This window comes from Rissa tridactyla, chromosome Z (genome assembly GCF_028500815.1).
Source record: "Rissa tridactyla isolate bRisTri1 chromosome Z, bRisTri1.patW.cur.20221130, whole genome shotgun sequence".
Taxonomy (NCBI): Eukaryota; Metazoa; Chordata; class Aves; order Charadriiformes; family Laridae; genus Rissa; species Rissa tridactyla.
The window spans coordinates 49,862,898-49,888,541 of record NC_071497.1 but is presented as its reverse complement, the minus strand read 5'-3'; the positions used below and the strand labels follow the sequence as shown (position 1 = coordinate 49,888,541).

General features: G+C 41.6%; 1 protein-coding gene across 2 annotated transcripts in view; it reads right to left on the bottom strand.

Moving 5' to 3' along the window:
• The window catches only part of MLLT3 (MLLT3 super elongation complex subunit), a 139,459-nt gene that overhangs the window by 56,285 nt on the left and 57,530 nt on the right, over window positions 1-25,644 (bottom strand). For both annotated transcript variants that reach the window (XM_054185856.1, XM_054185857.1), the window contains exons 3-4: window positions 17,983-18,065; window positions 13,917-14,060 (exon numbers count right to left, since the gene is read on the bottom strand). In XM_054185856.1, coding sequence (XP_054041831.1) covers window positions 13,917-14,060; window positions 17,983-18,065 — 227 coding nt within the window. The remainder of the gene's footprint in view (window positions 1-13,916; window positions 14,061-17,982; window positions 18,066-25,644) is intronic.

Sequence of the window (25,644 nt, the reverse complement as noted above, 5' to 3'; positions counted from 1 at the left end):
CGGAGCCGGCCAGCTACCTCATCCACCGTTGGTCCCTCTTCACCTTTCCATTCCATTACTGCCAGGGAGTTGGCATATGACGATGGTGCGCTCCGTACAAACTTCCACCACATGGGCCTTGTGCATCGCACCTCATCAGGGTCTGTGGGTAAGTCTGCATTGTCCAAGTCATAATAAATCATCTCCCGCACGGCTAATTCTCTCAGGTACTGGATACCTCTTTCCATGGTAGTCCACTTGCTTGGCTGACATACAACATCCTCGCTGAAGGGGTACCTCTCCCTCACGCCTAACAGGAGTCGTTTCCAGAGGCTGAGGGCTTGGGTCTTTTTCCCAATTGCCTTGTCAATGCCGCCTTCCCTAGACAGGGATCCCAGCTGCCTGGCCTCCCTACCCTCTAATTCCAGGCTACTGGCCCCGTTATCCCAGCACCGGAGCAGCCAGGTGACAATGTGCTCGCCTGAAAGTCGGCTAAAATCTTTTCGCATATCCCGCAGCTCACTCAAGGATAGGGATCGAGTAATTATCTCTGGTTCTGCCTCTTCCTCCTGCTCTCGTGATGGCCCTGGTTCATCATCATCTCTTACTAAGCGAACTGATTTCTTTGTGTACTTCTTCTTCTGTATGGGGGCAACTGATACTGGCACGGGTTGGTTCCCTGGTTCAGTGGCAGTGGCTGCTATGGGGGTTGGAGTAACTGCAGTGTCTGTCGCAAGGATTGCAGTAGCCGCAGGGGCCGCCGCAAGGATTGCAGTAGCCGCAGGGGCCGCCGCAGGGGCTGCAGTAGCCGCAGGGGCTGCCGCAGGGGCTGCAGCAGCCGCAGGGGCCGCCGCAGGGGCTGCAGCAGCCGCAGGGGCCGCCGCAGGGGCTGCAGCTCTGGTTTCCATCTCTTCCCCTTGAGGGTGCTGCATAATTCTGAGCAGTGCCTGGTAGATACTGGCCAGGGCCCAGCACAATGCAGTGAGTTGTGCCTCTCTAGAATAGCCACAGCATTTTCCCTTCAAATATTCTACCACTTTATCAGGGTCCTGTAATTGTTCAGGGGTGAAGTCCCAGACCATTGGAGGTGAGTAGTTCTCTAGGTACCTGCCCATGCTCTCCCACATGCCATGCCACCCCTGACTATCCAGCCTCGGAGCAGATCTCCGGGTGGTAGTCTTAAATAGTCGCTTAACCCTAAACAAGACCTGGAACGTATTCAGGAGACATAGCACTAGGAACACGCTGGTTTGAGTATCCCAAGGATATTCAAAATTCTCAAAAGCTGTCATACCTAACCCGAAGGAGAAAAGGGAGGCAAAAGGGCTGGGGAAATTATTAACAAATTCTGAGAGACGATGTCCAATGTACGGACAGGACAGCAAAACCACATAAACACCCCAAAATAGCCGTCTGAACAGTGATGTTATCATATCATAAACAGATATCGCACAGGACAGCAGAATGATAATCCTCATCCCTGTTCCAGACATGGTAAACAGCATCGCAGGGAGTACATAAGCCATATAGGAATTTATGTAACACAGCCATGAGAACAAACCAAGCAACATGATGACCAGTGACTATTTACCTAAAAAACCAAAACCGTTTTTTCCACGTTCTAGTTGGATTCTGTCGTTATCTCAACCCTTCGAGCCCCACGTTGGGCGCCAAATAGGACTGTCGTGGTTTAGCCTCAGACGGCAACAAAGAACCACGTGCCGCTCGCTCGCGCCTTCCTAATACAGGAAGAATCGTAAGAAAAGGCAAGACTCTTGGGTTGAGACAAAGGCAGTTTAACAGAACAGCAAAGGGAACAGGCAAACAACAACAACACCACGGATAGGGGAATATACAAACACGATTACGGAACCGCCGCTCCCCCGCCGCTTGCTGGCCGGACCTGGGACGCCCCAGCCCGCTTTTAAGCAGCAACTTCCTGCCCCCTCCCCCAGCAGCTCAGGGTGGGCGTGGCTCACATGGCATGGAATACCAGGAAAAATTAACCCTATCCCCACCGGAACCAGGACAGGGGGCAGAGAGAGTGACCAAGCCACCGGGTGGAAGTTCAGCCCTTAGCCAAGGTTAACCCACCACAAAGATAAACAGTAAAAACAGCATGATGTTTTTATGTGAAAGCAGTACCGCTGCAACTTTAACTGCAAGTTTTATCTGTTCTGTAGTACAGTAAACTGGATAGCTGGTCAGCAAGCAGCAATTCTGCCATAGCAAGGGTCTAGTTCCCTTCCTGGATTTTAAAGCCTTTTACGTACAAACACTTCCAGAAACCACAGACAAATCAACCATCACAGAGCAGTTACCAGACATGTTAAGATTCATGCCTTCTATGGGAGTGAAACTCAGCTAGCTCCCATCTTCTGCTCCAGAGCTGCTGTACCTGGATTCTGCTGCTCCCTAGCACAGCTATTAATTTATCTATTTTTTCAAAACACTACATGCTAGAGATAGCTTTCCTGCTGTCTGACAAGCCCTGCAAAGCTAGAGAGAAGATGCCGAGCTCTGGACCTGCAAGGAAACATCCCTCTCTTCCCACTGGCTCCCATGCACAATGTCACGCTTGCTTTTGTGGATGCCCTGTGTGGTCACCTTTGCTTCTTCACATGACAAAAAATTCCCATACCATTTTTGGAAGACAAAATCTGGACATTCCAAATTGTGAGCCCTAAAAATTTCAGTGTATTGAATCCTGCAGCCTATTATTTCATTATACATCCTATGAAAAATGGCAACTATAGATTCAAAATTTTAATGTGATTAACAATGTATGCAGTAAAACACAACTTCTGTTCAGACTACAGACTTTACCATCTGTAAAGATGACAAAGTCCAAGAAAGTCTCATGTAAAATTAACTTTTTGGCTCCTCTGATAAAAAACACACCTCTGTCTTCCAAACTGATTTCTGACAGAAAAAGGATACAGTCCTCATTAAAGTCCCCTATATCAGGAAAAAAGATATAAAAATCACTTACCTTCTCCTCCCTCTCAAAGAATAAAGTTAATATTAACATTAAGTAACTCTCCAGGAACTCTCCCAAAATGTTTGTTTTCTTTGCCAAGATTATCTATGTAAAAAGCCCCAACATCACAAATACTTTTTGGAATGGAGATGCATTTCCCTTTTGGCTAAATTAGCAAAGAGACAGCTATACATCCACTTTAAGTACTATTACTGCTAGAGCTCAGCTGACATAATTACAGCAATTTCTGCAGTGGGTAACTGCCCTTTGTCCTCCCATTAGTCAAACACACAGCCTGACAGATGTACTTCAGCCAGCTTTCAGAGCAAGTCTCTGCTTTTACGTTGGCACTATCACACTGGCAGCACATACTGCTTATGTGTGTGTATGTATATGTATACGGCTATATTAAGCCAAGGCTACCCAGAAGAAGCAAAAGGTGGGAATGAGCATACCACAGCAAGACATTAATTCTGGAGCAAGAAAGCAAGCTTACCAAAAGCATAGCAAGATTTGTCCAATACAGCCATGCCATATGTACTTCTTTTTAACTTGTTTCCTCCTTTCCGCACCGTAAGTTTTCCGCTAGCTTACAGCTGCAGAGTACACTCCAATATGCTGAGGACACTGCCACAACCCGTGCTTAATCCAGGCACCCAAAACCACCTGCAGCTGGTGCTTGTCTGCTCCCACAATGAATCACCTTCAGTGACAAAAGCCAGGAACATTATTAATTCCTTTTCCTCAGCCCCTTCCACAAGTCAACAGCTCAGTGGGATCAGACAAGCTGGTGGAATAAGACAGGTTAATGAAGCAAGGTGAGACAACAGCTGGGCTTTAAACAGAGATTTAGCTTGACTATATTTAAGCAGAGGTCTAGCTGACCTCACAGTCTGTCTTTGGTGTTGTCAAAAGTGACAGTAATGGGACGTGTAGAAGTAGCGAGTTAGATGTACTTGTTCACAAATGTTAAAGGATTTTAAAAAACAGTTGGGTGGATTGGAGTATCTGGTTCTGGATAAGCATTAAAAACAAGGCCAAGAGAAAACAGTTATTTTCACAGTTTAATACCAGGATACAAATGATATGGAAACTACAGAATAGGTTTAACTAAGAAGCATGTCAAGAGAGGTGACTATCCCACTTTACACTGCACTGGTGTGGCCCCACCTCAACTACTGTGTGCAGTTTTGGGCACCTCAATATAAGGAGGACATCACACTATTAGAGTATGTCCAGATGAGGGTGACCAAGATGGTGAAAGGCCTCAAGGGCAAGACTTTGGAGGAGCGGCTGAGGACACTTGGTTTGTTCAGCTTCAAGAGAAGGGTGAGGGGTGCCCTCACTGCAGTCTACAACTTCCTCAAGGGGGCAGCAGAGGTGGAGGTGCTGATCTCCTCTCTTTGGTGGACAAGAGGAAATAGAATGAAGCTGCATCAGGGGAAGCTCAGATTGCACATTAGGAAAAGGTTCTCCACTGAGAGGGTGGTCAGCCACTGCAATAGGCTCTTCAGGGAAGTGGTCACAGCACCAAGCCTGCCAGAGTTCAAGGAGCCTCTGGATGATGCTTAGTCATATGGTTAGTTTTAGGTAGTCCTGGTGAGGAGCAGGGAGTTGGACTCAATGATCCGTACGGGTCCCTTCCAACTCAAGATATTCTATGATTCCATGTACCCACGCTGGCTTTTTCTGTTTTGTTTTGTATAAGATTCAATTTAGAAAATATGTATTTTAACTGTTACCTGTTGGCAGGAACTTTGTAATCCTCATGAATAGAAATTATTTGCACCCATAGGAAGCAGCTAATGTTACACGATGTGAATGACAACAATAAATGTTTCTAAAAACAGACAGGCTGTAAAAGGAAGGCTAAAGAAAGTGTGACCCACTGCTCAATGGGGCAAGAGACCTCATGACAAAGAACTTGGCTTATCTATTCAATGTTCTTTTAGCCTCTGTGTTCACTAATAAGATCTTGTTTCCTCAGGCCTCCAAGGTACCCAAGCATCCTCACAGAGGCTGTGTCAGTGAGTCGGTGCCCACGAGAGAGGAGGATTGAGTTGGCGTGCACTTCACCCACAGGGATACTCAAGTTCATGAGACCAAACTCATGGATCCAAGCAGGGGTACTGAAGGAGCTGGTCAGTGCCATTGCAAGGCAGCTCTCCATCACCCTCAAAAGGCTGTGGTGATCAAGGAAGCTTCCTGATGACCAGAGAAAGGCAAACATTACACTCATCTTCAAGACGGAAGATCCAAGGAACAAAAGTTCCATCAGTTTCCCTTCAATCCCTGGGAAGAAGATGGAGAAAATCCTCCTGGAACCCATTTCCAGCCCACAGAGGGACAAGAATGTGACTGCCAGCAGTCAGCATACATTTACTAAGAACAATCCTGCCCAACTTACAGCCCGATCTATGAGATATGGACTCGATAAATATCTGATGAGATGGGTGGAGAACCATCTGGACTGCTGGACTGAAATGGTTCTCTGCAGCTGTGCAAGGTCCAGGTACATGCCACTGACTACCGGTGTCCCTCCAGGTCAACATTTAGTCCAAAACCATTTAATAGCTTGATTAACTATTCAACAGGAGCAAGTGAACTCTCAGGAAGTTCACGCGTAGATGACTGTTTTTCAGAGAGACCCTGTGCTGTCCAGGAAAAGCTTCACCATACAAACATGACTGTTGGGTTAGAAGATGTTCCAGGAAGAGGAGAAAAAAGGTTAAATGAGCTGTTCCATAAGGCATACAGAAACTCACTCAGCAGATGAGGTGAACTCCCAAGAAAGCCAGCCTGCAATCTAATGATGACGGAGAGATGATGTCACCACGGCAGAGGATGCGAGACAAGACAAAGAGAAGAAAGACCAATAGCAGCACTGTTTAATGGAATAACTGTTTGATGTGACTGGACAAAGCCACAAAGGGAAATGAAGATGCGCACTGATGTTTTTCCCTCTCCTGCTCCAAAGCCCATCTGTTCCAGTGACACCAAAGATTGCAGTTAATGGACAGTTTTGGGAGGAGATTTATTTTAATAATGCACATCAGAGAGAGAAGAAGCCACACTCCATCTCACTTCCTCTGTGAAAGGAAAACAGGAGCATCACTATGGGCAGCTACTTAACACGTAACACTAAATTTGCACAAGAGAAAAATCATCTTTCCTAGCTTTACCTTCTGCTGGTTTAGACTGTAACTGGGAGGTTTCATACACCACCACTAATAAGCCGTTCCATACAAGTTTTAGCTCAATACAGGGAAGAGATTAAAACACCAAAATAAGGTTTAACAAGATCTCATCATAATAGCGTATTTAAGAAAAAATTATGAAAACTCTGTGAGACTAAATCATATTGGAGCATCCAAATACCACATGAATATCATGCTGGTGTTACCCACCATGGTAAACAACTCCTACCAAAGAGCAAAACAACAAGTGCACATAAGCTATCTTTTACTTTCATTGCTGTTACAGGCAGATGTATAAGACAGAGGGGTTGTGTGTCCCCCCGAACGCTTTTCTCACTAGCCCACCCCTATAGAAACATTTTTTTCCTTTTGCCATATGCGCCAATAAAGCATTACGCATACAAGCATCCAAACTGATCTACTGGTAATGGTATCCTGCCTCTAGTTCGCCTAACATCCACTTTGCGAGCCTGCAGCTGTTGAGCTTGTATTTAAAACCTTTGTCTGCCAATTACTTTAAATAAAAGACAGCTTCTTGGGCAAAGGAAAACTTATTTAAAAAAAATACAACAAAACAACCAAAAAAACAGTGGGTAGAGGAAATCCATTAGTATTCACGTTACTGGGTAGGAATGATCCTACCTGCTTGATCAACGTAAAAGTGACCAGTCTAGAATGAAAAACTGCCATGTATTTAATTTATGTAGTTCCATGCACTGCTGAACAAAAGAAGGGATCAGGGAACAACAACTGTGCGCCACCAATTATCTTAATATAATCGGGAACGCTCTTCCACTATCCCTTTTACAGTAATTTGGGAAAAATTGTGAAATTGTAATACCTATACACAAGCCTACAAACACCTGATTCAGAAGTCTCCTTACAAAAAAAAAAAAAAATGGCCTGTCCAGAACAACTCTTATCTACTGACATGTTTGGCAGCTTGGTGTACCCAGGTACCCAAGAAGAACCACCCACTTTCAGAACACAAAACTTTGCTTTTCAGATCCCAGTACAGAAAGCATGAGGAACAGCCTCAAAATGTTCCAAGGAAGCTGGTCTTCTCTTATTGCCAATTTCTACAAATGCACATCATGCCACCCTGGATGTATATGAGTCATAGATCAACCAACTCACACAGACACTTAGATAGATACACAGTTAAAAACTGTACAAGCTGTCACAGCTGCTCCAGATCAACACAATCTCCTTATTAAGGCACTAATGTGCTTCTGCGGGGAAACAAACCACTACCAAAAAGCTGTTACTGTCTCTTACTTTTTCAATTTCCTGAATGAAAGGAGGCCATCAACAAAGATGGAATAATCTTGCCTCAAACAGATCCACACCAAACTACCTGTTGTAGTTTCATTTACCGAGCAGGTAATCTAGGAACACCTTCATACAGCAGCCTCAGAACAGGCTGGTGAGCTTCCCCACAACGTGCTGCAGAAAAATTGAAAGTACTTTCAGTATTCTGGGGAAAATGAACCAGTATTACAATGTTTCTGCAGCCCTGCAGATGAATTACAGTCATTGTGCATAGATAGACAAGTGACTTCACGGGGTCCTGGGCTGCTGCACCCCATGTCATTTTACAGTGAAGAACAAGTTCATTCACCACTGAAAGCACTAAGAGCAACAACAATAATGCAGTTGTCCTGAACTATTATTCCTATGTAAACCAAAAGACTCACCAGGGAATAGAAAACCTTTTAGAATTCTTTTAAGTTATTTGCTCAAAAGTAAAGTAATATATAGTTTAAGAAAATTCAGTTACTTAATTATGAAAAGCACAAGATTAAACATAATCCCTTCCCTAGAGCAGCACTGTACCTATGGTTGTCCCTGGGTAGAAGCCAACTATTCCAACCGACACAGGAATTGCAAGGAAAGAGGAAGGATAGAGAAAAGAGGGAAATCCCCATGATTTCATCTTCATTACATGGATTAAGAACGTAGGTTTTAGAATAGGTATTATGCGGGCATCTCAAGTGACTGAAAATTTCTTAACTGTTAAACAGTAAAAACAGAAAGATTTGGAAAAAAACCTCAAACAACAGAATGCAGTGTTTTTTGGCAAAACCCGAATTTTTACATTGATATTATTTTCTAAAAATTGTACCCCTCAGAATGATTCTTGCTGTCTCTTGACTCATAGATCAGCTGTCTTCAAGTGAAGAGAAAACTTGCTCCAAAAGCAGAGCTACTTGTATTTCCAAATTAATTTTACTGAAAGCAGACAAAAGCACACCTCTGTTGCTAAAAAGAATCATTACTACTCTAAAAGTGACCTATTCCTTGCATCCTCTAAATCTGAAACTTCAAACTGTATTAATAATAGCTATGTATATTTGTAATAATGTTATGAATTTTATTATTTTTGTCTATAGTGATAACTGCTCTCTAAGGGGCATCTATATGGCTTTTCTTTTTATGAAAGAAAATTCAACTATTAAACATTGTCTGTGTACTCCTGGATTAAACAATCTGATTTTGAGTCTCCTTTCAAAAATAATACCAACATTTTTGTTCATAGATTTGCAAATATAAGCAACTACAAGCAACTATATATTTGCAATGGGAGAGAGGGCTGCATTAAATTGCTGTCTTAGCATGGACTAAAAATACTTTCAGTACTTTTTCTGCAACAATCAAAATTAAGTTATTCATAATATCATATTCAAACAAGTGATGCCTGAGCAACTCTGCTTCCAGAGGCAAAATTCAATTTAACTGTTAGGTAGCTGTCACTCAGCATCTTCAGAATCAATTTATTTCTACTGTCTCAATAAGCAGATTAGGTGTAATTTTCAATTTTTTCTTGAAATTGAAAAACATGCAGGCCAAAAAAGCAACAGAACCAGCACTACTGACAGCACAAAACACATCACTGGAGCCAGACCCCATTTATAAATGGTTTTAGTAGGATTCAACATTTACTTCAAATTTCCCAGTCAGTGTCATCCCCTTTCCATACCCATACACAGGAGTCACAGTGCTGCCTCTTTTCTCTCTGGCTCTTTCATGTTTAGAGGCTGAAACTAATCTGAAAAGGTAACTGACAAATCTAGGAAGGAATGACCACATAAGGATCAATGCTTATTGGTGTTTATTTGATGAAAACTTCAATCCTACTGTATCTACTCATGCACAATTTTGTGCTGTGTCTAGAAGATGAGCTCTGTAGGAGATCACATGTATAAAGTTCCACCACTACCAGTAGCTTGACGATTTGCTTGGTAAGAAATGGATTTACTAAAAGCCAAAATTTGCATACACGGTGTTATTTGGGATTTCAACCAACAGGATGAGTTATGGTATACACTGCTAATTCACGAGTCATACCTGTATACCTGTTAGCTTCACATCATTAAGTACCACACAGAGTAAATGGCACAAAAAACTCTCAGTGGCATAATTTCCACAGAAAACTTTTCTAAAAGAAATGTCATTTAGAACATATATGCAAAGAGATAGAACATAAACAATTACACTGAATGTTTTGACTGAATTTGCCCAGCATATTCTTGAAAATATTTTATTTCCTCTGTAAACATTTCTTTTTACATTTATAAGAACAATGTCAACTGAAAGTAGGTAAATTGTAGATATGGACTTGAGTGTAACTATATTTTTTGAGGGTGTGTGGGATAGTTCAGTGTAGAAAATATGTTTCTGAAGGTGGAAAACATTGACAAAGAACTTTGCAAACTGGATATGGCCTTTGTAAGACTGAACCAAAGTTCAGTCTATTTACCTTCCTGAGTACAGAAATACAATCTCTGCAGCCAAATGAAACCCTTCTACCTTGTAAGGTCTCAAAAAGTTAATTCTCAGATTGGAAGAGAAATCAGCAAGTTGGTGACCTCTTACTAATGACGACTGACTGCACACTTACGCTTCAATTCTGATGATACCAAATAAAATGCTAAAATGGAAATACTCCACAGAATTAATCTACATGACTGTCACCACCCTAAACGTCCTGTTTGCCTTAACTGAAGTGGCCACTGCAGCACTGCAAAGCTGTGCTACTGTTGTGTTCTCATTTGTGTAATTACTCAGGATATCTGTATATCACTCTTACTCTCTCCCAGTGAACTGCAGGATAGTCAGACCTTTGGGCACATGAAGGATGGGAATGCCCTGGGGAAGGGTAACCATGAGAATGCACAGGCAGACTGCTAGCACTTCATTTTAAAACAACAAGAAAGGTTCTTAGCCTGAAAGACAAAAGAACATTGGCTGTAGCAAATATCCCCAACCAGTTTGCAGTTGGGATGCCACAAGATGTATGTGTGATGTATGTGAGAGACATATAGCAGCCTTCCAGTACCTGAAGGGGGCCTACAGGAAGGCTGGGGAGGGGCTGTTTCCAAGGGCACGTAGCGATAGGACAAGGGGCAATGGCTTTAAACTAGAGCAGGGTAGGTTTAGATTAGACATTAGGAAGAAGTTCTTTACTGTGAGGGTGGTGAGACACTGGAACAGGTTGCCCAGAGAGGTGGTGGAGGCCCCATCCCTGGAGACATTCAAGGCTGGGCTGGATGAGGCTCTGAGCAACCTGATCTAGTTGAAGATGTCCCTGCCTACTGCAGGAGGTTTGACTAGATGACCTTTAAAGGCCCCTTCCAACCCAACATGTTCTATGATTCTATGAAAAGGGGAGTTGTGAGCATCCAAAAGATGATTCAAGGCATCTGCAGCAAGAGACAAACACATAGACATGTCTATACTGAATATGGCAGCATGCAGGTGCCAGGTGAGCCTGCACTTTTCCCTTCAGAAGGACATACTATTTGTAATATACATATGCTTATGCAAATGAGAAATAAAAAACCATGTTTAGAAGTTTAAATCAGTGGAACAACATGTCCCATGACTTTTGCTTGGAGAAAAACTAATAAGAGATCTGGGTTCCGAGGTGCACAGAAATCAAGCGATTTACACCATTATTAAAAGAGCACGTACATGAAAGTCCACCATCTTAGAGTGCTTTTCTTAAAGCTACCACTTATCATTTTACATTAATAGGATATCTCATTCTTTTTGAATGACATGAACTTCATTTTGCCAGACTTGTTGCCTGTTGAGGAAATTCAATGACTTGTTACTTTTACTTTTTCTTGACGACAGCCATAATCTACAAGTATTAATTGTTTTGACTTACAAGTAAGTGCAAAACCCGTCCCATATTTTATCATCCTGTAAATGCTTTTCTCAGCCTAAAGCGTGAAAGTTACAAGTGAGTTAATGTATCATGGATTCATTCACTCGTCTATTCTGCTTACACTTGAAACTAAGAGCCAGCTTTCCACAGCTTCTACAACAGTCAAAGAAAAGCTTATGTGCAGCATTTCATGAAAGTGTAACTGGCCTTCCAATGCTATGCTGGGAGATGTAAGCCCTTCACAGAGGCTTGCAGCAACAAGACAGACAGAATGCTATTACATCATCTCTGCTAAGTTGATCAGACAAACTCCTAGGTCAGAAAGCCTACAGAGGGAAGCACAAAACACCAATAGCTTCAAAAAAAAAAAACAGCCCCAAACATCTTCTGGAAGGAAATTGGCAAAATGGAGGAGAAGGAAAAAAAACAAAACAAAACAAAAAACCAAGTAGTTTGTAGCATCCAGAAGATAAAAAGCAATGACACAAACATTTTTTGCCTTTGTTAACTCAAGAAACCTAAAATTAGAAGGCAAAGAAATAAAGCAATAAAAGGGACGCCTCTTATTTTTACTTTTTTAACCTCCCCATCCCACCAAAGTCCCTGCTGGCATCATTTACATTTATTACACTTTTGGATAAAACTTGTCCATTGACAATTGACCTGATACAATTAATATTAAAGCAGTGTCTCATGAAGTTTTCCAGAATACAATCTTGATGATTTATTTGCAAACACACTAAAGAGCCAGTACATTGTCCAGATATGGATACCCTCTTGAACCTAATAAACCCAAACGCAAAACACGGCTCATGCTTCTATTTCAATACAACCATAGTTCTAACAGTTCTCTTCTCCAGGAGGACAACAAGGTCTTTCAGACTATGCCTGCTACTTATTTTTGCTTTGCTTTCAAACATCCTCTTCAGCAGACTGAATATTCTCATACTAGCTCCCCTCTCTTCTCCATCCCAGAACCTACTATTGTCTAATTGTGCTAAACAGAGCTACCCATTTTTGTTATAACTGTTCAGAAATATAAAGATAAGCATTGGTATTTACATTAGTAAACCCACAACACAAAAGCTGGCTTAACATCTCCATCAGTGACCTGGAGGAGGAGACAGAACACACTTTTACTCATGAGGTTTGCGGATGACAATTAACTGGGGAAGCAGCAGACACTCAAGAGCAGGGCTGCTGCCAGAAGGGACCCAGACAGACTGAAGGAATGGGTTAACAGCAGCCTCACGAAATACAACAAGGATAAATGCCAAATGCCAAGCCCTGTCCCAGCAAGGCAGAGCCCTGCAGCCATGAGGCTAGGGCTGGGAAACAGCTCTAGGGGATTGGCACTGGAAGGCAGCAAGCTGTGCCCAGGCCACCCGTGTACCTGGGCAGCAACAAGGACGAGTCTCATGAGCAGGTCACAGCCCTAAAAGCCAGGGGAAGGCAGGGACTGTACCCTCTGCTCAGTGCTTGTCAGACCCCATCTGGGTAGTGCATCCCATGTGGGTGCCCAGCACAGAAACAAATTGGTGGGAGGTGGTGGGAAGCCACTGAGACGGTGAGGCTGGAGCCCTTGCTCTGCAAGGAGAGGCTGCAGGACCAGGGCTGTTTCAGCTGGGAGGAGGGACAGCTTCAGGGGCACCCAACAGCATCCCTGACACCGATGGAAAGAAATGGAGGAGATGCAGTCAGGCTCTTCACAGTAGTGTGTGGCGGGAGGGCAAGAGGCTGTAGCACAAGCTGACACATGAGAGACTCAGGCTGGAAATAAGCAGAAGCCTTTTCCCCATGAAGACATCACAGCAGTGAGGCCGGGTCCCAGGGAGGTCAGGCCACCTTCAGCCAGGGTAGGTTTCACAGCCCGGCAAGGAGGGATGAAGTCCTGAGCAGCCTGGTCTGACCCCATGGCTGAACCTCCGGTGGTCCCTGCCAGCATGAATGGTTCTGCCATTGTGTGAAACTCAGCAAAACAGTTTCCACTAACGGACAAAATGTAAACCTAAAGGTTTGGACCTTTCCTCCCTCCAAATAGGCAAACTTCCTTTGGCTTTCTCATCAATTAGTTCTAACAACATGTAAAGAAGTCTTGGTAAATTTTCTGGTTCAGACTGTGTAACATATATAACTTTAAGTAGCTTTATTTATACATACAGTTTCTAACTTGTTCTACCTTATAACTACTGAATTTATTCTGCTTAATACAGAACCATTTCTCTTTAAATGAGAGACATTTTATTTTCTTATTACTTCCTCCCATTACAGTAGCCCTCCTGTATTTCACCTCTGGGAAGTCAAGCAAGCAGTGCTTCATGCATAAGGTCTAAGTTCTGCTTTTGCAGAAGTAAACATGAGTTGCTTGGTTGTGAAAACAGGTATCTAATTGTGTATTTAATGCAGGCACATGCTCATTTGCTCACTCATTCCACTTAAAGACAGCTAGCACTGAGCTCTTATACGAAGTTAATCACAAAAACACTTCATCTCACTGTCAGGTCAATCTTTGTTAAACTCATCATGCACCAGCAATAAGCAGCAACATCTTTATTGTGATGGCTTTTGATGTGGGTGCAGGACTCACCCCTCCTGCCTTTTGCAGCTTTCTTCTGAATTCCTCTGTTGGGTTGTTGAATGTGAGCTTTTCACAGCGGAGGTGATTTACAGGTGGGTGGCCTTCAAGGTGCAGGAATAAGTCATAGTCAAAGCGAACTTTCTTAGGTTCTTCCTGAGGGTTGAAAATAACCAGATAGAAACATCTAGCACCAAAACTAAATTGAAAACAAAGGCTACATAAAGACTGTCAATTAAAATGAAAATTATGTCATTTTTAACCATTTGCTGTGTTCTTGGACACATTATGGAATTTACCGAGTGTCAGCTGAGCTACAGTAAATCAGAGAAGCTCCTATCAGCCCATGACAACACATGATAAAATGCATGAACTTCATAAACTTCAAGCTGTCCTGAGAAGGCTTAATTGAAAGTGTTATATCATATTTGGAACAGGCTACAGACAAGTGCATAGGCAAGTATCATGATTCAGCTGACACAAGGTAACTCAGTCACCAACACAATCACGCTTCTAAGCCCTAGGTAGTACTGAAGACACTGCAGTAAGTTTTGAATGCAAATTCCTCCACCAAAGCTAAACACTATTGTTTTCTTCATGAGTTGTAGAAAGGGGTAAGAATGAAACTGCTGCGACCAACTATATCTGATCTCCTGTATATGGGGTCTGCTCATTTATTAATGAAACTTCATTGCCTTGAATGAGTGTGGCCAGCTAGATTTCAAGTGTTCCACCACAGCTTCCAAGTGATTAAAATTCTCTGACACTGCAGTGAAAAAATGAAACTGAATGTTCCCTGTACCAATATGGAGAGAGAAAGAACAGGAAAGCCAAATTTATCTTGGAAGAAGTCATCAGTGCTCTACTGTCCCGAGAAAGCCTCAGCTGAAAAAGGACACTAGTGGAATTGAATAGAATTCAGTTTGCAATACCAGAGAAAAGATAAGTACATTTTCTGTCATACATTTACACAGTCCCTTCTAGAGGCTGCATGTAATTTAGGTGCTCTTTTAAGGCAATATTAAGTAGCCCTTCCTTCAAAGGTCCTGATGTGCAACAGAAGCCACCAAACCAATGCCAGTCTGAAGGCAGAATACAAGAGGTCAAACTCGGGAAAAGCTTTAGTAAAAAGGGAACCACGAGGGAAGAGGAGGAAAGGACACAGCAAAATCTTAGCACATCTCCAACACTGCATGTAATCAAAATGTATGCTCTGTTCAGTGACAGATGCTTAAAAAATTCACATTAAAAAATGTTTAGTTTTGATTCAGGATTCCAAAGATGTGAAGAACAGAAAGCATAGAAATCTCAGTTATTCTAAAAGTTAAATCAGAAGTTTCAAACACAGCCAAGGGACATCCCTATTGTCCCATCTCTAGACTTGGAGTAGAAACAACAGAAGGGGACCTGAAATAAAAGGCCTGCAGTAGTCTGTTTCTCAAGACAGAAGCAAGCAGTTCCCTTAGATGAACCATTTTCAAAGGCAACCATGGATGAAGATATTTTTTATTGTTACAGAGATCAACACATGATTTCTTGCAGAAAAAAATGGAAGTTATTTACTCCCGGGTCTGCTTAGAAAACTGATGTTGCTACAGGCAAACAGTTGGTACCAGCAGCTTTGTCATAAAAGCAAAGTTATAAGAATTTATAAATGTGAGTCTTCAAAGAATTCTGTGTAAAGTTAGATGAACATAACCAGTGATTTCAAAGCAGACTTCTACTATACAAAGGACTCCCGGTACCATTGCCATTGTTTCAAAATGGTGTGACAGTAAAAGGCAGTTTATGAGCCTTGTCCTAAATGGACTGCATTTTCCAGAGTGGGAGTCTTTTGACCTAACAGCATTTTCTCCAAGGACTTTTTCTCAATGGATGACAACTATAGCCTGCTGCTGCTGAATGTGTGAGGGAGGATTGTTTGTCATTTCTCTAGTTCTTTAAAGCTTGGATTATTTTCCGTCAGAGTGAAATGCCTATTAGATTTTCTACCAATTTCTCCTTAGTCCTGGCAGTAGGCAGCCTTTAATTCTCCATGGTCCCAAGTGGCTTCCTGTACCTCTGCCTTCTCTATTCATTAGGGTACTTTCTGAACCAGAAATTTAAAAGTTGTCTACCTTGAATAAGTGATGATGGTCTGTCTCCTCTTCCTCCTTCTGTCTATCTCCTCTTTTTCTGTACTGGAATACCTGTGAAGTGGCTTAGGGGAGGAAGAGTAGCTGAGCCAGGAGAAAGCAGCAATTTGCCTCAGGAATGTCAGCTCAATATTTGTGCCACTTTTCCTTTGTATTGTACCGACCCCAGGAAAGGGCATGCTGCTGCCGCTGTGTGAAGAGCTAGCTGACTCACAGTCCAACTGCTGCTTGTTGTAATCCATGACACCAAAATAGGGGTGAGGGATGTTTGCAAACTTCCTAATTCCACATGCTGCTTGAGGGTGAGGTGAGTTGTAATCACTGCTGCCCTCTCGATCTCAGTCTAAGCCACAACTCCTGCTGGAGAACTCCTGAGACTTGCAGGTCTCCACAGTCAGCAAAGGCAGCCAAAAGTCTGAGTGGAAAACAAAAAAAGAAATGTTGGGCAGGAAGCTTTCTGTAGAGATGCTTCAATGATTGACTCACTGTCTTCTGACCTTTTCTGCCTGGTTTTGAGATGAGCTCTTACCAGGAGTTAAAGAGAATGGGCTGCTTTTCATTAGATTTCCTGAATGAATCAAAACTGCTTCCCTAATGGAGACAGAGCTAAAAAGCATACCAAAAAAGCCAATCAAATCACTGAGGCAGTTCTGTTTCCTTTTCCAATAGCAAACAGGGTAGACTAAGCCCTGCTCTTCACAGATTGATACAGGGAACATTTCAGAATTACCTGTTTGAAACCTACAACTTAAAAAGTGCCTGAGCAGAATTATCCACACCTCACACCTTGACAGAGCTTTCTATGAAAGACAAAAGAATACTGGAATATCTACTTGAAGGCATACACAGCTAACAAAGTTTCACTCTAACACAAATTTTAAGTGACCAGGGTTCCAGCAAAAGTCTTTTACTATGCATTTCTGTTTTCTTTTGATCTTAATTTTTCACCAAGCATTCAACACATTAAAGATATAACACTGACTTGATTAAAATAATTATGTTAAGCTAGATCTTGGTAATATAAAATAAACACATGGGTATCTTAGAAGCGCATGCAAAGTATAATAATACCTCCACTGAGGCATATGAGATACAAAAGGAACCTAAAATGTTGCAGTTACTGTACATTAAACCATGCAAGCTTTTGCTCTTTAATTCCACCCTAATTCAATTCTTTTTATGTGAACGGGTTATTAGTAATACAGACCCTATCATGTACATTAAAGGAAATCTCTGTATTTGCTACCTAAGAGATCCACAGTAATTGCCGCTTTTTCTTAGACTCAGAATTTGAGATACCACAATACCGCAAGCTTTGTAGAATGGCACTGGATTTGTTTTTAAACTGTGCCCCTGGTAATGCTGAGTTGAGTAGAATCAATATTCACACGCAGTCTAAAATAATGTTTTTTTTCAGACTGAGGATGCAGGATTAATAAAAAAAAAGACTGTTCTGAAAGATCAATACCTGAACAAATTAAAAAGACTGGCAATACTAAAATAGAACAATGTGTTCATTAAGAAATCAACATAATCAAGATCCGTATCCTTTCTTAAAGTTTACGTGACTCGAACTTCCTTACGCATTATTTAAAGTCTGTCCACTTCTGAGTAAGGCTAGTAATTCTTCTGAATAATTACATTCAACTTCTTTATTTTATCAGATAATCCTGATTTCATAGAGTTACCTACTAAACACAATTATGCATTTCTGAAAGTTAGTGACTTTGAATTGAGGAACAGCACTGAAAAACAGCTTTATCAAAATCAAGACTGCTTTAAAACTAATTTCTAACTAAGTTTATGAATTAAACTGTAAATCTTTAAAAAATCTTGACTTTCAAATGTTGGGGTTTTTGTTGCTTTTTGGTTTGGTTTGGGTTTTTTGGTTTGTTTGTTGTTGTTTGGGTTTTTTTTTAAATAAAAAGTATGTGATCCCATACCTTGTTTTTGAAGTAAACCTCAATTGGTAAAATAAAACCAGCATACCCAGATTCTTCAACTTTGTAGGGTGGGTCCTTGCACACTGAAACAAAGAGAAAAACCTGGATTTAACACACACACAAAGCGTTTTAAATGCACAAGCAAACCATACGCACAAATAATCTATGACAATAGTTCTATGACAGCATCATTACAAAAATGAACACACACAGTGGGACATATCTGTGCACTACTCAACATGAATTTTGCAAGCAAGTCATTCCTGCCTGTATAAAACCTACGGTTTAGGGATAACAAGTTTTTAAATTTTTTTATTTATTTTGTTTGTTCGTTTTCAATCCTTTCAGACTGCTAAAGCAGAACCACCAGGGACTTCAGCACCAGGTGGACCCACTAAGTACCCATAATGACTACACAGGCGCCCCCACAGCCGAGGCTTGTTCTGGGAATGGCAAAGATATAGGATTCCACCCAGAGAAAGTTAAAACATGCAGGGGGCAGAAGAACTGTCATTCACGTATTCGTAACTTAATACTAATAAAATCCAAATTCTAATAAATATAATTTAAGATAAATAATTTAATTAGAACTAATGCTAATAAAATTGAAATCTGTATTACTGGGGGGAAGGAGGACACAACACAACATTCCAGTATATAGTGGAGAACCTCAGGAAGGTTAGCTACTGTATTACCTCAAAATAGTATCCACGTTTACGCTATAGGATTCAGACTCCTTTAACATGACAGTGAGTACTACTAGCTCCAAGATGCAATCTTTTCCTTCAGGTTTTCAGTTTAATGGAAGGGCTTTTAGTTACATGAAATCCCCACAGTACTGAACAGGAGGTCTCTGAAGAAAGTGGCGCTGGCCTGACAACTGCAGCCAGTGACACAGAGCAGGTTGTTAGAGAACTTGGAAGAGAAGCCACCTCTTCCTTCTCCTGTTTGGCTGCATAACAACCTCATTAGAGAATTCATGCCCATGCAAGCACAAAGGTAGGCTGAGCTTCAGAAACTGTGTGTCTCCTGCAGCATCAAGTCAGATGCTTCCAAATGCTTCACTGATATGTGTCACCACTCATGTCACATGCACTACCATGCCAATGACATCATACAACAATGACAGTATCTTCACTGTAGACCGTCAGAATGATGCAATTCATACACCAAGAGATGACTTCTTCAGAAACAAATGGTCACGCTCTATCAATCTTGTTGACCAAAAGAAAATTCATACTCCCAGATGGATCATCGTTTGCTACGATGTGTGCTCTTTTCAGAATTGCCTGGTAGCTGCTCACTGCAGCTAATCATCTGCAACTTAAACTATTCTTTACAAAAAGTGTGTCTTGCAATCAACTGCTCAGGACCTGAATACCAAAATTATTCTTTTTAGGAAAGCACCGCAGATGGGCACTTACCACAGTCTATCATCCAGGAAACATGACAAGACCCATCAGACACACCCAGGAATAAAACTGCTGTTACATTCTCAATTGTATGATCAGTACGTCAGCTTTCTGACGACACACAAGCTTAGTTAATCCCCAAGTAAACAAACACAGCAGAATTTTCTCCTGCTAGCTTGCCATTCTCCTCCTGCTCTGTTAGCACCAAACCCAGGCAGGAACTTCAAGGATGGGGAAGATTCCAAGTCCTTTTTCTGGCCAAGTCCTTGCAGCTGGCTATCACTACCCTATTCATCTCATGCAACCAATGGAAAGGGAAAAGGATGACAAAAATGGAGCACGAATATAATCTCTTTTCCAGACGCATTCTGCAACACTGTCCTCTTGCAGCTACAGAATTTAGTTTGTTTTTCTTGGCAGGAAAAAGGAGGACATATACTTTATAAAGTGGGATTTGAAAGACTTTGAAAAAGAACTGTTAAGATGATAGGTCAAAACCTGAGGGGTGGTTTCACACACACAAAGCTTCTAAATTGGAAACGGAGCATTTTGCGTTGGAACCTCCCAGAAGCAGTATTTCACCTTATATTGACATGTCTTCCCTCAAGAGGGCTTAGCAGCATTTGAAAAATGTAAATATAATAGCCCTAAGTTAAGCACCGTGATAGGTTACAGCAATACAAACTGGCAACTTTTTCAGTCAAAGATAGATGAGCCTGCCTGCTCCCCCCCTGCCTTCAGAAGACAACTTGAAAGCCTTCCCAGTATTATTTGAATGGCCATTTCAGAAGACTGAAAACCACTTACATAAGAACAGGGGGAAATTATGCAGCAGACATTTATCCAGATGAAAATATAGAAGCTTTAGAAAATATGATAGTACATTAATTGTTAAAAGATATTTCAGGGTCCGTGACATGACAAGTCACAAATCACCTTTTTAAAAAAAAAAAAATAAATATCACGTCACCTTCTTCCTGAGCACTTATGCTGACAGTGTTTTCTGCACCAGTTAAATATTTTTCATTATCTCCCCCAAATCCCTCTTCATTCAGATTTACATAGCTGTTATCCAAGCTGGATAGTACCTTGACAAAGTTTCACATTACAGTTCTGAAAACAAAGTCTGCTACACCTGAAGGCTTTTTTTTGAAGCTTGGGTGACAGGTTACGGAACACTTAATCACAAGGAAACTACTTTGGGTGCCTTCCCAAATGGAATGATAGGCTTTTAATAGAAAGAAAATTCTACAATCTTGTGAATGAAACCTTCCTGGAAGAAAAAGGCAAGCGACTGAGCAAAGCTCTATGCTATTGCACACATGTAGACTGCTACTAAAATGAAAGAAATTACATTATCCTCACATTTCTTAAGGAAGCCACTACTATATGTGCTGGCAGAAACAGCAACTCTGTGCCCTCTGAACCAGCATCCGCTGGCATAAGCTCTTATCGTTTCGTTGAATTCTTTCAAGTAGTAACCAGGGTTGCAATGATACATGTGGTTTAGCTGAGCCACCAGGCAACCACCCTAGCAAGGCTTTTTGGGTTGAGAAGAGAGAGGTGTCAAGAGTTAGGTAAACCACATAAAAGTTAGAAAGAAAAAGAGAGAAGAGCCCAAGCTGTGTGGCACGGTCAACACACTGGAGGGAAGGAATGCCATCCAAAGGGACCTTGACAGGCTTGAGATGTGGGTCTGTGCGAACCTCATGAAGTTCAACCAGGCCAAGTGCAAGGTGCTGCACCTGGGTCATGGCAACCCCAGGCACAAACACAGGTTGGGCGGAGAATGGCTTGAGAGCAGCCCTGAGGAGAAGGACTTGGCGGTGCTGGTGGATGAGAAGCTCAACATGAGCAGGCAATGCGTGCTTGCAGCCCAGAAAGTCAACTGCATCCTGGGCCACATCAAAAGAAGCGTGGCCAGCAGGTCGAGGGAGGTGATTCTGGCCCTCTACTCTGCTCTCTGAGACCCCACCTGGAGTACTGTGTCCAGCTCTGGAGCCCTCAGCACAAGAAGCACATGGACCTGTTGGAACGGGTCCAGTGGAGGGCCACGAAGATGATCAGTGGGCTGCAGCATCTATGCTAGACAGGCTGAGAGAGTTGGGGTTGTTCAGCCTGGAGAAGAGAAGGCTCTGAGGAGACCTTATAGCAGCCTTCCAGTACCTAAAGGGGGCCTACAGGAAGGATGAGGAGGGACTCTTTATCAGGGAGTATAATGATAGAACACGGGGCAACGTCCTCAAACTGAAAGAGGGTAGATTTAGATTAGGTATTAAGAAGAAATTCTTTTCTGTGAGGGTGGTGAGGCACTGGAACAGGCTGCCCAGGGAAGTTGTGGCTGCCCCATCCCTGAAGTGTTCAAGGCCAGGCTGGATGGGGCTTTGAGCAGCCTGGTCTAGTGGGAGGTGTCCCTGCCCATGGCAGGGGGGTTGGAACTAGGTGATCTTTTACGGTCCCTTCCAACCCGAACCATTCTGTGATTCTGTGAAAAGAGAAACAAAAGCAAATGGCAAACATAGGCCAAGAGAGCAAAACCAACAATAGAAACTAGGAAGGAGTTATTTTGAAGAAGGAAGCACCTGGAAACTCTAAGAGGCTTCTCAAAGTTCATTAGAAAAAGCAGCTACATTAGACAGGTAGATAAGAAGAAAACACTACCCTTCTACAGATTAACAAACAATTTCCTCCCTGTCTAGAGGGACAGAGGCATTTCCCCAATGACTGCTCCTCTCCTTTGAAGTGGCATCTACAAATGCATTTCAAGCACCAAATAAACAACACCGATGGCACAACGTTATCACTAAGCCTTAATTACTGTGGTCAGGTTCTTTTCCAAAGGAAACAGCTTGTATCCTCACAACAACGTGTTTCCCCTCTCTCTCATATCTTTTGACTAGGTGTTCCAACTTCAATACAGTCTCTACCACAATTAAGGCCCTACAGATTCCTGCCAATCCGGTGAAAAATTAGTGCCTTCACGGAGAAGGCAGTTCCAGAGAACATCTCCACTAAGATGCAGGAAGAAGGAGCCATCAGCATGCAGAATTACAAATGAGTTACAACACAGTGTCTCTTCTCATGAGAACTATAGGGCCAGCAGCAGAGAAGAGAAAAGCAAAACTATGCAGATTTCTTTAGGCCCACTGGCCACAGAATAAGCTGGGATTTTGCTGCCTGTGCAAGGCAACATAAGGAGTTCATGACACACTACTGTTATCGTATCTTTGTCAGAATGCAGGAGCATTTCTCTTCTTCCATAAATGAAAGCTTTAATCTCAGGTTTGTGCAAATGCGTTTGCTAAACACATATAGAATAAAACCCTAAACAACTTCAGGTGCAATTTTGAAACAAAAGTAGGAGCTTATGCAACACAATTATATAGCCTAAGTCTGTTCCTTCTGTTAATCATGTTTCATTGTACTTTGGGACGAATATTGCTGTAACAAGTAGTAATGCTGGTATGTTTGAGGCCACAGAAGGGAACTTAGATCAAATAGGGCCCTAACTATAGCAAAATTCTGTGTGATTCTGTGAAAAGCTGTTCAAATACTGCATATGAACTTGAACTTACATGAAACTAGAAGACTACATAAACTGTTAAATGATAGAGGGAAGAGGGGAAGATGTAAAAGCTACAGCAAGGAGGCTAACGTCCTAGGACAAGAAGTAGTTGTCATAGGTGGAATGCCATTTTTCCATGACGCTGGAGAAGCACACACATGTAGACACAGGTGCAACTGCACAGTACTGACTTCCAGCACTGTACACCCCTCAGGTGCTCACCTACAGTGTACTATCACTTAACTTCTCTTGATAGAGAACTATTCAGACACTCAGCTGCAATCCTAGCTTCACAAACAATTCACAAATACAGAACAGTCAGAAGCATTCATTTTCACTAACCTTCCCACACATACAAATGCAATAATCTGCATCTGATAAAAATTATTGAAATGCTCCTCAAACAAAATGTGCCTTCCAGAGACCAGCTGCAAGATATCAATATGCGTCTTTTAATGAAAGCTCAGTAACAACATTATCAGTACTATTAAAAATTTTTATTAACCAGGATTTCTTCTGCATAAGATCTCAATATCTGTTTTGGTAAAATTGCCTATTATACTCATCCTACACAAAAGAAAGATTCAGGTGCTCAAATCTCATTCAATGCACTCTACAACTAAATTCTTTTTATAATGTCAGCATAATGAGTTATGCAAGATCACAGCAAGCCAGGACATGAATTTACGAGTTGTAGATTATCTGTCCCCTGTTTGTCAGGAAACATGCCTTCTCCACAGCTCACATAAATGGCTTAAATCATTTACCTCAAATGTTTGTTTCTTTACACCACAAGTGAAGCACTGCTTTTTCTTTTGTTGTGTTCATGCATGCATTCCCATGTGTTGCATCACATGTTAACTGACACCTAAGGAACAGATGCAAATCAAGCCATGATGATGCATTTTAGTAACAGTGACCACACTGAGGCCTTTGGAGATAACTATAATAAAATTATTTTTCTAGTATATTCCAGCTTTGCTGAAATTGGGAGAAGAGGGGGAAAGGATTCAAAAGCTCCAACTCACATGCCAGATTCTAGAGCTATACCGGCTGTCAGCAGATCACCCACCAGAGCTTGAAGTAACATATTAAACCCTGTTTTTCCACCCCTTCCAGGACGTCCAGCAGGAGGAGCACTTCTCTTGACTGCCCCACCATGCACAGACATCGAATAATCCTCGGGCACCTGCAAGCTTTCTAACCTCAGTACATGTCACCCACAGTGCAGAAACCTCTCCCCTTGACTCACGGACACAGACAGCTATTTATCTATATTCTGCACTCCACACACAAGCAACAATCCTTGATGAGACATACAGAAGTTACTGGAGATGTCTAGGACCATTCACACTTCACGCCTCCCATCCCTTCTGTCTGCTTCCTCAGCTTTCCTCCAGATAAGATGGGAATGAGAGAGAGAGAAGCAAAAAAGAGTATTTTTTAAACTAAAGTTTTTCCTACTCTACATTTACACCTTTTAATCCTGGTGTTTTTTTGGGTTTTGTGGGTTGTTTATTGGTTTTGGTTGGGTTTTTTTTCCCAACAGGAAGTAGTTCTTAAAAAAAAAAAAACTGTTAAAAAATACGTATCTATCTCACATATCAATGGATCAGAGAAAATGACTTCCAGAAAGTATCTGGCCTAGAAGTCTCCCATATGCCACTGAGGCAAAAGAAAACCCCTTGAACAGGAAAGATCCTCAATTATTGAACTGCAGCTAAGGCTGTCTGGATAATAACATAATAAGCCAGGCAATTATTTTTGGTGGAAAAGACATTAGATATAACATTAAAAACTCTTGACTATAAACACTAATTTTTCCTGTAGAGGTACCACTACTATTGTAATAGTAATAAAAATTCCCAGTAATTGTGTATTAAGGCATCTTCATATTTGTATTGAAAATAAAGCCCTTCGGATTTTCTCTTTTACTGAGGAAAACAGGTCCGACAACTGCAGGATTTGAAGTCATTTATATCTCAGATATTAACTATATACTTCTCCCTGCTCAATAAAAAGAGTTTCCATAGAAAATATTTTTTCTTCACTCCTAGACAGACACTTGAGAAAGTCAAATATATATCTACCTATTTTTCTATTTTAACTTCATTATGCTATGCAAAGATCAAATTGGGAACAAATACTTTCAGAGCTACCAAAAATCACTCTGTATTCCAGTGATGCCACACTTGAGTCAAACAACTTCTGTTGAACTACAAGTCAAGGCTAAGAATTTTTCTATCACAACTCTCTTTTTTTGGTGGTTATTTTACTTCATTAGAAGTAGAATAGAATCATAGATTCTATTAATATATACTTTCTTTTATTTCTAAGGTTTTTCTATGAAGTACATAGAGTAACTCAGAAAAATATCAGAACATTTCTCTTGTACAGAACAGTGTCACATAAAATCTGTGTCTGCATCAGGTTTGAGAAGGTAAGTCACCCCATCTGGAAACACTTAAAAACAGAAAAACTGTCTGCTGCCTAATGCTCAAAGTCAGTACGAGTCTTGCCATTGTGTTAAGAAACAAGAGCTGAGAATCCGTGTCTAATGTCATCTGGTAGAGCTTCTGTGAAAATTCAGTAGCAAAGAACAAAGTCTGCTACTACACTCATCATGCATCATTATGACCAGTCATCATAAATCTAGCTGACTTTTTACATGACAATTAAAAAGAA